Source organism: Channa argus, chromosome 22 (assembly GCF_033026475.1).
Source record: "Channa argus isolate prfri chromosome 22, Channa argus male v1.0, whole genome shotgun sequence".
Lineage (NCBI taxonomy): Eukaryota > Metazoa > Chordata > Actinopteri > Anabantiformes > Channidae > Channa > Channa argus.
The window spans coordinates 2,650,989-2,666,923 of NC_090218.1; the positions used below are offsets into that span (position 1 = coordinate 2,650,989).

The window sequence follows — 15,935 nt, forward strand, 5'->3', positions numbered from 1 at the left end:
TACCACAGGCCCCACTAAAATTGTCATCAAGCGGGTTGTTTATATTAGTTGCTTTTATATTACAATGTTAAAATAAACTCAGTGCAGCATAAATTAACGTATTTATTCTAGTGTGATGCTGGAAAACATTTTGGTGTTACCATTAAACAGTCTCTAATAACTATTTTTCTACTTCATACAGAACGTAGTAATTAGGTGAAATGATAGCCGTGTGCAGTAATGACTGATTTCTATTCTAAGCTAAATTCAGGTAAGCATAATTAGTGCTCCCATAGCAGCACACATTTAATTGTAAAGTGTCTTGTGTAGTGTAATACTTTCCAGATGCCAAAACAGCAAGGAGAGCTTAGGGATGATGTCTTTCAATTAGGAATTCGCCCCAGAGTCCAGTCAATTATCCACAGAGGTCTGCTGGGTTTTTAATCCCACAAATAGGCCGTATTTTATAAACTCAACTCAGTAATTCAATTTGTTTGCTTTATTTTTGCAAATAAAAGACTTGGTTTGATCATATTAAATCTCACAGACGCAAACAATTCTGGAGGATTCACACACAAAAAACAAGAAATTGGGCTTTAGTGTACTTTCAATAGAAATTACCTGTGCTTGAGTTGTAATGGAGCTTCAAAATTTAAAATGTTCGGGCTGATTCTGAACTGTATCATCCAACATTTTGTATTCTGTTGCAGTCTGAAAGTGAAGAGGTGTTCTACAGAAGAGGTGATTATGTGGTTGGTGATGAAATTTATTTAAGCCTTGTCAAAAGTGGAGACAGAAAAACCTGCTGGCCCTGGCAAATTAGATTGCTATTTTCTCATGTCACTGCTCACAAAGAGATGCCACCTTCCTCACTGATACGGTCCTATTTCTGTAACATGTCGATGTGGAATATACTTGTTCAAAAGAGTTTTATGTACTAATGCTTTTGCTTGTAAACTATCAGTCTGGACTTCGCACAGTTACTGCCACAGTAAAGGCTGTGAATGATCTTATTGATTCCTTAGACAAGAAGCAGAGCTCCTCAGCTTTCTTTATTGATCTGTCTAAAGCCGAAGCAGAGGTTGTTTAACATATCTGACAAAACATTTGTTCGCATGCATTTTTTCACTTAGCACTTGTTGTGTGTAAGTTAATGGAGCAATTGTAATTAATAGAGTCCAATGTTCCAAATTTGGTTTTCTTTTAGTTAATGTTTTTATAAGAGACTTCTATCAACCCACATTGTTACTGTTAAGGAAATGATACTGCGATAGCCGACCTTTACTCTTCAGTTTCTCAGCTTGTGTTGAATGCAGATGATTTGTATTCTCTGAAGCAAATAAAATTTCCATCTACTGTAAATAACCCACATTTTAAAATAATCTGCAAAAGAATTGCATTACAAATGCAAATTAATGCAAATTCCTGTCCTCTGTTTTGATGTATCATAAACCAACATCGTGTGAAAACCTGAAATGGCACCTACTCTAGTTTTATGAATTAGGTGGAAGAAGGTTACAGTCTCCTCATCAGTCCCCACAGGTCTGATAGTTTTGTGTACCATAGTCTCTTCCACTGAGAGGAAGCTCATTTAAGCTGCATGAATCATGGATGTCATTAGTTCATCGATTCCCTTTCCTTTACTTGTGTTGCTCTTGTTGATAAACAAAACGGAATATGGGCATAAAATAGAAATAGATTGAAATGTGTTGTTTCTTTCTCCGTCTTTGTCTTTTAGATATGTAGGAGGTCTGCCATGCAAAAACAGGCATTTTACCTCAAAGAACTTTTTTTGTATTGTATCTTTACGTCTATGTTAGAGGTGTCTTAGGACACTGCAGAACTGATTGCCTTTGTTATTTGGTTAAGGCTACATAGAGTAGATGTCTTGGCAACACAGTGTTGAGTCTGTGCATAATATTTCCTTCATGAATAAACAGTTCCGAGCCTTGCAGTTGACTAGGGACCCATGAAAAACTAGAGAGAAAGAAAGCCTGGCACTTCGTGCTTGACACCCTAATTAAGACTTTAAGATGAGTGCTGGGCAGAAATTTGAATACACTATTTTTGATTTGGGAAAATTTACATGGTCTCATCTCTCTCCTGGGCGACTCGTGTATCGCAAATAAGAAAACTTGTACTCGCTTGCAGCTTGCATGTTCTGCAAAAATACAATGAACCAAATTAAACCTCAGCTGAAGGCCTGGTTTGTATTTTAATTGGCTGTTTGCATTCCAGTGTTTTTGTAATAAAAATGCAGATACGGTGTCAAGGTGGGCCATTGTTTATGGGTTTAACAGAATTTAGGAATTTAGAATTATTTTCATTATTGCCTACAACTAGTTGTAAATAACAGTTTGATCCCTTTCTAAATTTGAAGTTTTAAATATGTATATGAAAGACATTCTCTCCACGAACACAAAATTAGTAAATATGGTAGTGACACAAAGAAAAAACTGAATGTATTTGTTTGAATCTGTTTTCCACATTCAATAATCTGTCCTTATATTGGTTATTCTTTAATGAATGGATTAGCTAACTAAAAACTGTTGAGTAGCAGCAGGCTATGACACATGTATTAATAAAAGCAGTTTTTGAAATTCTTTTTGCATTTAATCTCTGTTTTCCATACATATTCCATATTAGATGCCATATTTTTTTACTCAAATTACCTCTTGCTCTGTGATTCAAACTAAAATAATAATAGAGCTTGCTGAGTAGGTTCTATTGCACGTACTAAGTACAATAATTGTTGAAACAGAATTATGTAAATGGAATAAATCATGACCAAAAAAATGCTTTTAGGGATTTGTTTGGGTCATGTTTTATGACATTAACATAACAGGCAATTGCGACTGAAGCAGTTCCTGTTGCATTTTCCAGAGTCATTGTGCACTTCAGTGAAACATTTTTGATTTGAGGCATCCATCCCTAATGAGATTCATGCTGTGGCAAAATCCATTACTTCTAACATCCAATTCTGATTTCCACTTACATGTTCAACTTGAAATTGAAAATGGATAGTTACATCAGCACCTGTTCACCAATACAGTAAATGTCATGTCTATTATGTAGTTTGAAATTCAAGCTTGATGCTGTGATTTACCTAGTAGGACTACATAAAAAAGTGTTTCCCGGACTGATTAAGGTGAAGATTATTGCCTCTTCTCCATCTTTTTCATCCGTGTTTCAGTTACTTCCAGTTGCCCACTGGAAAAAAAGTGTATTTGAAATGAAAATGTCAGTTGATGAAACGCAATGAAAGACATCTCGGTTCTCGTCTGCCAGTGAGCGTCACCTAGGAGGCAGTAGAGCCCTGTTGGTAATGGTTTTAAATGTGGACATCAGTAATGCAGATAAAATATCAAGGAAGATCACTCTCTACCTCCCACTGGTTTATTAATATCATGTCTATTTTTTCTCTCTGAAGGACACTGAGATTATCAACACAGCCATTCTGACTGGACGCACCGTGGCCATTCCTGTCAAAATGGTCTCTATAGAGATGAATGGGGCAGTCACTGATGTCTCAGCCTCTGTGCAGTGCAAGTCCTCCAATGAAGACATTGTTAAGGTACAGTAAACCTCATTTCCTCAATCTCTTCATCTAGGAGAAGATGTTAATTTAAAAAAATGTAATCCCTTTACTCCTCCACTAATACTGGAGAGTGGCTCAGCACCACGGTCGTGACATCAGGAAAGCATAAAAACTCCATTTTGGCTCCTCTGTGTGATTTAATTCTTTCCTTACTGTATGCCTCAGATAAACTCAATATCTATAAATCAGTACTGTAGCAATAGAGCAGTAAAAGCTCCATCATATTCCTTTTGAAACACCACACCTATCTTGTCTACAGAGTTGTGCTTACCTGATGTACTGAAGTGCGAAAGTCACCATCTCTAGTTGTTCACTCAAATGCAATGACTGCTGGCAGATATGACACCAGTGTCCCAGGATACAGAACAATCACAGCTCAGGCTCACGGGGAATCCAAGCTGAGAGTGTAATATCAAGTCTAGTTTGTTGATTAAATAAATTAATGTGGGATCACAACAACTTGCAGAGCACATTAGAGGCTGTGATTATGCTATTATTATTTTCTCTAGTCAATTACAATCATAATAGATTGCACTATAGGCACATCGCATAATTGTATAAGCTGTACAGTGTAGTTTTGCACTGTTGATCATATTAAAAGTAATGGTCGAAGGGAAGATAAACTGTAGAAGCATTAAACAATACACAGTGTATACCTGTATATTTGTTGTGCTACGTGTAGTCTGCCTCTAGCCTTATTTGATAACTTTTAATAACAAAAATATGAATAACCTCTCATAGCAGTCCCTGATAGCTGACTATGAAAGGATCAACAGAAAACATTACAACGAAGGGATCACATTAAATGAGGGGAAAATTCTGCAAACTTTTCATTATAACAAATCAAAATCCCCAGAAATCAGATGCAATCAATCCCAGGCACAAATGTTTTCAGCATCCAATAGGATACTCTTCTTGAGTAAAAAACTAAAAAACATTCTTTTGTCCCTTTTTTTTTTTTACTTTTAATTGGGGACATGTTTGCTGCTCTTCCTTTTGTTCTTACGTGGTTTCATGAGCAGGAAAAACTTCCATCATACCATTTTCTTCGTTTACTGGTTTTTGGACACATGCATGGGTTACAATGGCAACATGAAGAAAAAAGATGTTGATTATTTCTTTTGTGTCTTTTACACCCACTTACCAATTACCCGGAGGTTGATGCTGAACATCTAAGCATTTATTTTTCTGAACAAATATATTCTGGCAGTGGCAAGATGAAAGCTTTGAGACATCTTGCCTATCAAAACACCTACTGTACAGTGTTGTAGCTTGTCTCCAGTGATAATGATTGATGTTATCTCGCAATGATAGTAGAAGTAGTTTTCTTAAACCAATTTCTTCAACTCACCTCCTTATTTAAAGGTTGCGCAGCTATTGAAAAACTCTGAATACAGTAACAGCTGTGTGTGAATAAGCCGCACTCGGAGGGAAGCAGCAATCAGAGAGAGGGAGGCCAGACGTGACTTGCAGTATGATGCACTCTGACTTGTCAGGCTTGTGAATTGTCTCCCTGTAACGGAAATCTTTAAATTTAACTTCGTTAATTTCTTATATTTGAAGACTACTGAATCCAGTGTGTGTTAAAGTCTTTTGTTCACTGAATAGCAAAACTATCACATCAATTCAATCTAATGAAATCCTTTTCATGGGTTTAGCAGCTTCTCAAGGTCAGATGAGGCAGGTTTGATTCCACAATTTACAGACTGAGCCCATGAAGCCAAATCTGACACTGACATATCATCTGTGACTGGCTAGGATCTGTTGTTATTAACACAACAGTAAACTGTATGTTACATATTTGTTTCCACTCTGACTCTGATTTGTTTCTGCCTCACACTGTTTACACTGACTATAAATTACACATTCATTCAAATAAACAAATAGGAATTAAGCCAAGAATTGGTTTCATAGCAGAGTTCGGGTCAGTGAGTTTTCATAGATGTGATTGTTTGAGGTGAGACAGGTCAGTATAAAAGAACAGAAGTTGCACTGGGATGACTGGCCTCAGCACGTCTTTTATCATTTTTCATTATCCATTAAAGACAAGGCGTTGGGCCATGTGATATTGAGTGGGCTTGCTTCAGTGCACCTGCCATTGAACATTCAAGGCTAATTTAAAATGAGCCCTTCAGGCCTAGGAAATACACGAGCCATGACAATTCAATAAAACGTCCCCCAGAATACAGAAATAAAAGATTCACAAAGAGCCCAACGAAGGTGGAACACACTATTACTTTGTTGTTGTTTTTTTATACCACACATATTACTTTCATGCCAAAAGCCATGTTGATCTATTCTAATCAGATTTTCCTCTTTTAGTTGTGGCAGGCTGGTTGTTTTGTTTTCTTATTTTGAGCACTACTTTTGCAGCACAGCAGATGTGTGGTGCAAAATACATAAACCACAAAGTTTTTCTGTGCTAAAATGTGTTACATCTCCTTCTTGTCTCATGTCTTGAGACTGCAACTCAAACAGCATTTAAACAAAAATTATTTCCATGACTTCTTTCCTGGGTAAAGCTTTATTGTAAGCGCAGTGTTCTGCTCATTTGGATATTTGCCAGCCCGCAGGCTGCTGTATGTTGTTTTTTTTTTTTCCAGAGAATAAAAATAGGTGAGAGGCTGTCATTTTTCTTTATTGCAACTTTCATGTATTTCTTTATTTCTTTCTTCCTTGGAAATAACTGAGCTGCAGTGTGCATCAAGGGCCTTGTGCAGATAAGCCAATCCTGCTTGTACATGTGCAGGAATAATTATTAAGGTTGTAAAAGGTGGGAAGCAACTGAGAAAAAGACCACTGTGAGAGTGTGCCAGGAGGAACTGGACTTGCAAGCCATCATAGGCAACAGAGACCAACCTCCATTCCCCCACTGATCATCTTTTCCCCTGGCGCTGTGACTCATACAACCATCTGAAGGTGGAGATAAGTCCTTGTGTCTGCACATGCCTCACATCTAATGCCTGTGGTCATCCTGCACACATACTGTACCTTCCTCAGTGCTTCTCTTCCATATGAGTTTGACATATTTACCTTCAGCACATCTCCAAATTTAGCAAAAGAAAAGAAACTACTAGTATATAACACCAAGGACAACTCTTGTTTGGCTCTTGTCTTCCTTTAAGATCTCTACTACAGCTTAGGATGGAAGTGGCTTTTAAAGATCGCTCAAACAATGTGATTTTCGTCGTTCCCTGTAAGAGAATTTGCAGATTTTTTATGTTTTGGGCGTTACTTCTGCAATTAAAACTCTCTTATCTCTATCTCACTCTCTCTATCTGAATAGATAACAAAGTAAACTGATCACCATTTTAAATATGAAAAAAATACTATTTTTAATTACATTCAAACAGTTTGCAAAAGAACCTAAAGTCCCAGCTTTACTGAACAACAGATCACTTTCACACTCAAGTCTCAACAGAACATCATTAATCCTACCTACAACAGGCTAATGGGGGCTGGCTCATTTAGCTAACAGAGTTAAATGAACTCATTGGTTGCAGTGCTCTGGAAGCTAACACACATCCATCACATGAAGAAAAGCTTCATAACAGCTACAAGGCACAATCCCAGTAATGCTAGCCATATGTCAACTTTCATTCAGTGTTCATTTGATACATATTTTATCTCTAAATAGAAACCCCATTTGGCAAAAATTATGTGGCAATTAAATTAATGAATATTTAAACTTGAAACTAAAATTCTAGATAATTGTGGTTTCTTTTTGGAAACACATGCCATACACTATGAATATGTGAAAGTCATGAGGGTGGCTCAGTTTTTCTTCTGTACCAATTTATTCTTTCTTCTGTGTGTCTTTGACATTGAAATGTAGGAAAGAAAACCATTTGTCTTTCTGCATTTTATTTGATACACAAAGAAATCAGAGTGTAGGAGCAGAGCAGCACCTGCAGATGCAACACAAGAACAGAAGCTGTGTTTCTGTAATCACTTGGTGGATTTTTATTTCTAGGCAGCCCAGCTGAGTGTTAATTTCTGCCTGCTTCTGGGATAATTGAAACTCCAACATGGAAAATATTTGAATACGCTGTCTGTGTCTGGTTTTGTGTGCTTTTCTCTGAACTAATTTTTTGTGATGTTTTTTGTTTTCTGTTTGGGGGTGACCAGGGGGCATGTATTCACAAGACATGTAACTGTAGCCAGTGCACTTCCAGTCCACTATGTTGCATGCCATCCTTTGCTTTTGACCTTTCTTGTTGTGGTCTAATAAAAGCTAAATATCCAGCATCTTCCATAAAGTTAAAAATATATATTGTGCTGCCCTTATGCTCACATAATGTCCATCCACCTACAGAACATAATACTGGACTGATATTAGAGAAAATATTAGATTGTTATAATTACACGTTCTTAATTGACTTTTCTTTCCTTTTTTTGATCATTTCATTCAGATAGATTGTTGGATTAATAATACAATTGTGAACCTTGAATTTTTGTGTTACTGTTTAGTGAACTTTTGCATCATCTATTTTCTTTCATTTCCACCTTTAATCAGTAGAATGTCCTAGATTTGCAAAACCATTTAATCACACAGTTTTTTTTTTTTTGTGGTGAACCAATCACTCACAGGTAACAGGATGCAGCCTTGCTACATTTTAAATACCAAAAACTGACTTTGGATGAACAACTAGCCGGATTTGAAGAATTGTCCACTTTAAAACATGATGACTATTTTGAAAATGTGGATCATGTCTCTGTCAGTTGGAGTCTGACAATGATTCTGATAAAGAGGAGACCCTCAGCCAGCCTATTAACAGACAGCCCCAGAGCCAGTCCGTCTGCAGCTTGCAGGGTTAAAAAGGCATGTCAAGAAATGGGGAAATTAAATGGTCAAGGTTGAAAGCAGACCCAGCACAAATGGCTGCTTCTATGTCCTGACTTTATAATTTATAATTCTGTTTTGAAAATTTCGTTCCAGAGACCATCAAGAAAATCATTTTGGACTGCTTATATAAAAAAGAAACATTGTATAGAGGGTTGTGGCGAGATATGGACCTAACTGTTTTACAAGCACATTTTGTGGTTCTTCTCATTGTTAGGGTGTTTAGGTCCAATAGGGACAGCAAGGCACAATATAGATGTGTGGCACAAATCTATCTGCAGTGCCCACAGACAAAATCTTTCCCTCATGTTTACATCATTTCTTCAAATGAGGATGCTTTGTTGCACTGTCTTGATAAAATAAGGTTTTTCTTTATGAAATATTACAAAAGAAGAGAATAAAGTATGTGACCTGAAGAGAGACGCATGTCAAATTTTGAACATAGATGTTGTATAAATACATTATGATTTTTAATTACTTAGCGCCTGTCCAGGGTCATCCATTGTTTGAATAAGTTGTTTTAAAAAAAACCTCAATGTTGTGGTCCTTCTGACCCATGAATAGTGGGGACACACTGTTTTCTCTCTTTTTCACAGAACACAGGAGTCAAACAACTGGTCTTTCGAGTGTACACGCCTGTACATGTACTCTAGACTCCCACTTGTAGTATTACACATACTACAAGTGGGAGCACTGGTACCATCCCTGCTGCCTACATACAATGGATCCAGTGACTTTCCCTAATAGTCATGAAAAAACGGCATCAGTTTTTGACTGTTTATTGTCTCTTCTGTGCCCCAACTTTGTCAAAGTTAAATAATTAAATAATTTATAATTAAATAATAAAAAATTCAAACTGAAGTATGCCTTTAAGGAGCTCATGGCTAAAAAATAAGCTGATGATGTAATGGCAATTAATCTGTTTTAGTGATTTGACTGCTCAAGATGAAATGAAATTATGGCTCAAGTTCCCCACTGAATTGTTTGAAAAATGTGTTTAACTGCTGTATGCACATTAAGCGGATGAACTGAACACAGCAAAAGTAGGGGTGCTGTGTGACTGGTCACCTGATAATAAAATGGCATTTAAGCATTGGAAAACTTGCTTGAAGGACAGAAGCTACCGCCTTTACAGAAACTGCTTGGGAAATTAATTCAGTTAATGTTATGGAATAAATGTGTGAAAGGCCCTTGGGTGTCTTCACCTTTATTAACCCAGCCAGTCTTTCACACTGCATCATGTGACCAGTAAGCAACTAAATGCATGCAGCACTTGCACTTGTCCTGATGATCTCTCTCCACCCAGGCAATCTGCTGGCATCATGGAAGATGCCACAGCGCATTAGCGGCAGTGTGACGGCATGTGGCGGTTCAGTGTGTGAAAGCCCTGCTCAACAATCCCCCACAGGGCCACTGATACCCAGAGTTGCAAACAGCTTTTGACTTGCAATTAGCCGGCCAAGTTTATCAGCGGCAATAGCTTCAGGATATGAAGCAGTGCTGCAGCTAGGGCATGTTTTCAGTTTGTGTGTATATGCATGTGTGTGGCGTAGAAAGGAGTACACGTCAGGCAAATGTTCACAACTCTAAATGCAACAAGCCAGACAATGATCAATCAAGGGGGCTGGGGTCATTGCACTGAGCTACTTTGTCTTTGTTTTGTAACTCGGTTCATGTACAAAAGAGTACACATCAGCAGACAAAACAACACCACACAAAGGCTGAATACTGTGGTAGCCCGTAAGGTCAAATCCTGCAAAATTGCATTAACTGAACCAGAGGGGAAGACTGTCATCTTAAGAAATCCTTCCACCATCCACCCTTCCCCCACTCTGGTCTGTCTGCATGGAGAGGAAATTATATTACCGACCTCTTCCCAGTTATGATGAATCCCCAGCCCTGAGAAAACTGGCCAGCCCGACCTCCATTTGCGGGAGATTAGATCCTCTGATTACAATGCCAGCTACCTCCCACCATTAGATAAATCTTCGAGAGCCCAAAAGCAAAACCCTCCAGATCCATTGCAGTTAATAATTTAGTGTTGGGGGGACAAGTATTTATGATAATTCAAATTGAACTGGAGATTTTTGACTAGATGGGAAAGCTAAAGAATGGCTTTAAGTTAAAAATGGCATTTGCTAAGACTTAAATTTAGAAATTTCTATATATTGAATTCATACCCTGTGTCAGTGCTGTATCAATGATATTATATTACACATGTCACATGAAAGGGGAAACTTGTTAATGTGTTTATTAATGTCCCATGAAGGTATTATGGACTAAAGTTCATGTGAAATATGACACTGCCGTCGGCTTTCATATTATATAAATTATGTGCTTGATTTTGTTGGCATATCATGTGTTCGTATAATTGTTCACAGATCATTATGCTGACAATGGGCAAGGGAGGTGGTAGGGTTAGGTTGTGGTTTGAATGCTTAATTGCACTGTACATGTTCAACAAACACTAGTTACTTAGAAATACTAATTTGGCTGCATAAAAGATGCAAATTAGATCAGAGAACAGCCCACAGACTGTAGGCTTTGTTTACAGCAGTGGTTCTCACCACTGTGCTGTCAAGGCTGGAGTGTCTGCAGGATTTCATTCTGATCAAATATAGCAGCAGCTGTATGGTTCCATGTCTCTGATAGACACCAGTGAAATCAGCTGCTGTACTGCATCTTCTTATAGTATTTTCCCATTTAACCTTAGAGCATATATACATAGTAGAGGATTTGTCATAGTTTTCATTGTAAATCATGAGAAGTGTACTTATTTGAAATGTTTTGCTCATGAGTTTTCAGAGGGAGTTATGCAGATAACCAACTTACTGTTTCTCTGTACAATCTTTAAACATTTTGGGGGATTTTAGAAGGTATTGGCAGAGACGGTTTATGTGTACTGAGCTTTCACATCACGTTCAAACACCAGTGAGATCAAATTCCTTGCTGTATATTTGGTCTGCTGAAAATAACAACCTTGAAATGTTTTGTCATGAATTCAGGCACTGACAGCTGCATCTATACCTCGCTGTATATCATCACATATCACTTAGATCGTCTGCCACCAACGTGACCATTACCATATAGATGGTCTCTGACTTGTGACCCTGATTTTTTTTCTAGGTGTCCATGAATTGTGACTACGTGTTCGTCAATGGGAAGGAGACACGGGGCTCCATGAACGCTAGGGTAATCTTCAGCTACGAGCACCTGAGCTCACCCCTGGAACTGACGGTCTGGGTGCCCAAACTTCCCCTTAAAGTGGAACTTTCTGACAATAATCTGAGCTTCATCAAAGGCTGGAGAGTTCCCATTCTGCCCGACCGAAGGTAAGGCCCAACTCCATATGGTTACCGCACATGTGTAGTTGTAGAAAAAACTATAGTTTCATTCAACATTTCATAGCTACGAAGAAAACAAAAACATTACTCAACGTGTTCATTACTGTTAACAGACTAACTATTGCTTCAGCTTCCAGCCTAACAGTTTTTCATTGCCGTGAGGGAGTGGATATTGCACTTTTAATGTACCTTAAAGTTAAGTGTTTTAAAATTTTATATTTTAAGTGTGAATTCTGAAACATCTTCCGCCTATTTTGTTTTCTTATCTGCAGTACACTGTATCTCATGGTAAGTGTTAGCAGTGCCAGGATGCATTCGGTGCAGAAACTTCTTATCTCACTCGTTTCTGTACATTATTACAAGAGGCCTTGTTATCCAAAGAGCATGAAAATGTGCAATGTTTAAAACTAAAAAATCTGTTCAGCTTTCTCTCTGTTATCCAAGGTATTAAGTGCAAATATATCTAAAAAGTTGTCTTGTATAAGTGTCATATCAATCTAAACCCATTTTATAGCTAATTTGACAGAAAGCTTTAGACAATGAATATTGAATTTCAGATGGATGGTATTTTTGGACTGAGTAGCAGGTAATTTGGGGTATTGCTTTGGAATCAAAATGATCTGTGCTTAACAGTTATGAGCAGTGCTTGAAAGAAGCTGCAGTGTTGATATAATAGTCATGTTTTTCATATCTGCCAGTAATTGAGTTTACTTTACGTGTGTTGTAGTTTTGCATAGAACTGTGAAATGGTTATCTGTAATAATTCTCATATTTTTATGTTATCCTGCTGTTGAAAAGAATCAAGGCCAATTGTGTGACCTTCAGGTCAATATAATAGGGACTTTTGATGATAGAAGAAAGCTGGCAGGCAATAAAAAAATGAATGAGCTGTTTCCTACAAGCCTTAAAAAGTAACACCTTTCGATGTGTGAAAAAAATGGCACCAGTGGGAAATTAAAGCTGATCGAGTCTGGACCCTGATGAAAAATGTGGTCTTAGGTTAAGGAACCTAGGCTCATTAAAATATTCCAATATTCTTGTCATGCATGGAGCAGTAACAAACAGGCCCACAACCCTTCATTTAGGAAATGTTTAATAGGAACATTAACACTCATGCGGGTGGCTGCTGTCGTCGCCGCTGGAGTACATCACCGTAGACCAAATCCATTTTGCCCAACCTGAATACAAATGGCATGTTTAAGGAGTTGTTTGACGAATGAAGGTATTTCAAATGACCTAGAGTGCTTGGAAAACATCTTGCATAGCCTCATTTTTCATAGATCCCCAATGGGCTATAATTGGATGTAGATGGTATATTATTTTGACGCACAAAATGTGTCTTAAATCCCTACTTTAGCACTATTCATTCATTTTTGTTTGTAAAAGGACCAGCCTATTAAAGTTGAATCCTGCAGATGAGGAATCTTATATGTGCTCTTATAGGATTTGTGAGATTTTCAGACCTCGTTATTTTGAATAGTATTTGCTGTATGTCCACTGTTTACAAGGCCCCTGGGTTTTTCAGAGGGGTATAACTCTCAAATAACGATATTACCCTGTTATTTGATGTTCCCTGAATATCAATACTTTGTGTAGTTGTTTCAAGCAAATTGGTGGGGTTTTAAAGTTTGTTTCTCTGAAGTATGTGTTTCTGCAATTCAGCCCAATCTCTATGCATACAACTTCCCTTGTGCCTTCACGAAAACAGTAATGAAAGGCTGCTTGTTGGGTATTTCAGTTCTTATGCTTGTTGCACAGACAAACCAGAGGAATTCATTTCAGTACAGGTAAAACCTTTCTTTCTTGCATGCTGTCATTTGGCTTCACTCAGAGCATACACTATATATACTTATTATTTTCCCCTGTAGTCCTTTGCAGCATCAGGAAATGACAGAAAGGCTGGTTCATTCTCAGTAGTGCCACATGCAGACTATTGAAGCTGCTGATACTGACTAGAATGGCCTTCCCATATGATTCTATTGGTTTTCAGTTATATTTTTGGTGGGGATGTTGGAGTTTTGATGTGTGCCATATAGCATGTTTTTCTGTTGCCTGATTCATAACTGTAGCAGAATAACAGGAGGCTGGCAAGGACTGTGTACTATTTAAACATCAGGTAGGCTGCATTTTGACATCATAATGCAATTAGCAATTTAATTTGGGGGTAGTGGGCTGCAGTCATGTAGGCTGCAATAATGGCTTATTTTTGAAAATGCATTTTATGTTGTTTATTTTTATCACACAGTCTTCATCACTAGACAGAGCATGCACCTCTAGGATTTGTCGTGCTTTTTGACTTGAAGGCGGATCTTGAAAATGTATTCTCGCCTTTGTAATTTTAGATACTGTTTTAACACAATTAGGAAATAGAATTACTTTATGTGTTGTCAGAAACAAATAGTGGAATGGCAGGCCAGGGATGCTGCCATTTTGTAATGAGCAGTTTGACCCTGTCAAAGGAGTCCTGTTGAATGTCATCCTCCATGTCTCTTCTATAACTTCCCGTCAGCTCTCTACTGAGCACAAACAATAGCACTGGCAAGAGATACCCATTTGTCTTGACCTTGATCTCGTTTATTGACAGTTATTAAATAGTTCTATGATGATGAATTTAATGGTGTGCCCCAAAGACTCACAAAGCACTGTAAATAATCAAACTAATACGGAAAATAAGATTTCTATCATGTTATACAGTTTGATGTACGCAGCTTGTTAGTCAGTCAAACACACTCCACTAACATCAGATCATATCCACATCTGCATCAGACTCTGCTCAAGCAGCTTTAGTTTGATTGTTTGACTGAACTATTGCTTTTTCTCTAACTCCTCTCAATCCTCCCATCGCTCACTTCTCTCTTATGTATTTTATTTCTCTCACAAGCACTCTCCTTTACACAACCTCTAACCTCCCACACTATTTCTCTTGCATCCTTAGCTCTTTTATTTTCCTTTCTGTTGCACTCTTTCCATCCCACATTCTTCCAATTGTACGAAATGACACATTCTGAACCTTCATGCACAACAAGATATCCTGGCCTGTAATGCGCCTTTGCTACAGTGCAGCAGAATTGCTCACTGGCTGCATTATCCAGTAACATGCTCTAAAATAGGAAAGAAAGAGTAATCGGGCGGGCAGCCCGTGTGCATTGAAGCTTTAGTTTGTACCATTGTATCAGAGAGACTAATAAGAACAGACAATATTCTTCTGGGGGAGACAAAATGTAAACCTTATTTTCAGGTACAGACTGAGGAAGGTAAACTTTCACTGACCTGAGCTATGAGTTGTGAAACTCCTTGATGGAGACAGAGAAAATCTTACTGTCTCATTGGGTTTTTCTCTACCTTTAACTAAACGAGCTAAATGAGTGTGCAGTCTCATTGGCTGCTGTGGAGGTAACTCGCCTACGTAACAGCAACATGTCCTAAAGCTACATTGTCAGTCTCCAACACACAGCGGAAGTTCAGCAATGCATGTATTTATGTATGTATTGTAAACTGAAAAATCAGTTTTAGGTTCCAGTTCCTACAGTCTGTGTCTCTTCTGGATTATTTTTCAGTGTTATTTGATAGTGACAGAAAACATCACACAGTGAAAGGCCTGCTGCAAGCCCATTGAGGTGACCTGCATAGACTTTTCAGTCTCTACACAAGACACCCCCATCTTCCTGGAATCAGAGAAGTGCAGGAAAGAAGAGCCACTAAGAACATTGTTGTAACTGCAGAAAAATTTAGTTGCTGTGAATCAAAAGGGGTTATCCGTGGTGTAGTGCACTATTTGGACACAAGCTGAGGACAGATCACTTTAGCTGGGCCACCCAGGTGAGGGTGTCTGAGGATCTAACACCCCAAAACACGCAATGATCCAAAGGTTTATTAGTGTTGATGTGTCCAAGTAGCACCGTGTGGTGTTCCAAAAAACATATTTTGATTAGGTTTACAAATCAAAAGCAGCTATTGTATGTTTATAATCATCAACCAAGAATGTTAACGACTCAGTCTTAGCAATAATGCTGTGCAAAATGGCCTCAGTTAATCATAAAAATGCACATACATATGATATTCACATACCTGATTATCCTGTGTTGGGTTGCTCAAGGGCCAGTTCCTATCTTAGGTGAAACAAGAGATGGGTTACATCCCACACAGGCTGTCAATCTTCTTTTCATAGCAG

At 38.0% G+C, this 15,935-nt stretch overlaps 1 protein-coding gene across 2 annotated transcripts in view; it reads left to right on the top strand.

Moving 5' to 3' along the window:
* tmem132e (transmembrane protein 132E) overlaps positions 1 to 15,935 on the top strand; it is a 295,657-nt gene that overhangs the window by 257,150 nt on the left and 22,572 nt on the right. For both annotated transcript variants that reach the window (XM_067491978.1, XM_067491977.1), the window contains exons 5-6: positions 3,410 to 3,553; positions 11,547 to 11,752. In XM_067491978.1, coding sequence (XP_067348079.1) covers positions 3,410 to 3,553; positions 11,547 to 11,752 — 350 coding nt within the window. The remainder of the gene's footprint in view (positions 1 to 3,409; positions 3,554 to 11,546; positions 11,753 to 15,935) is intronic.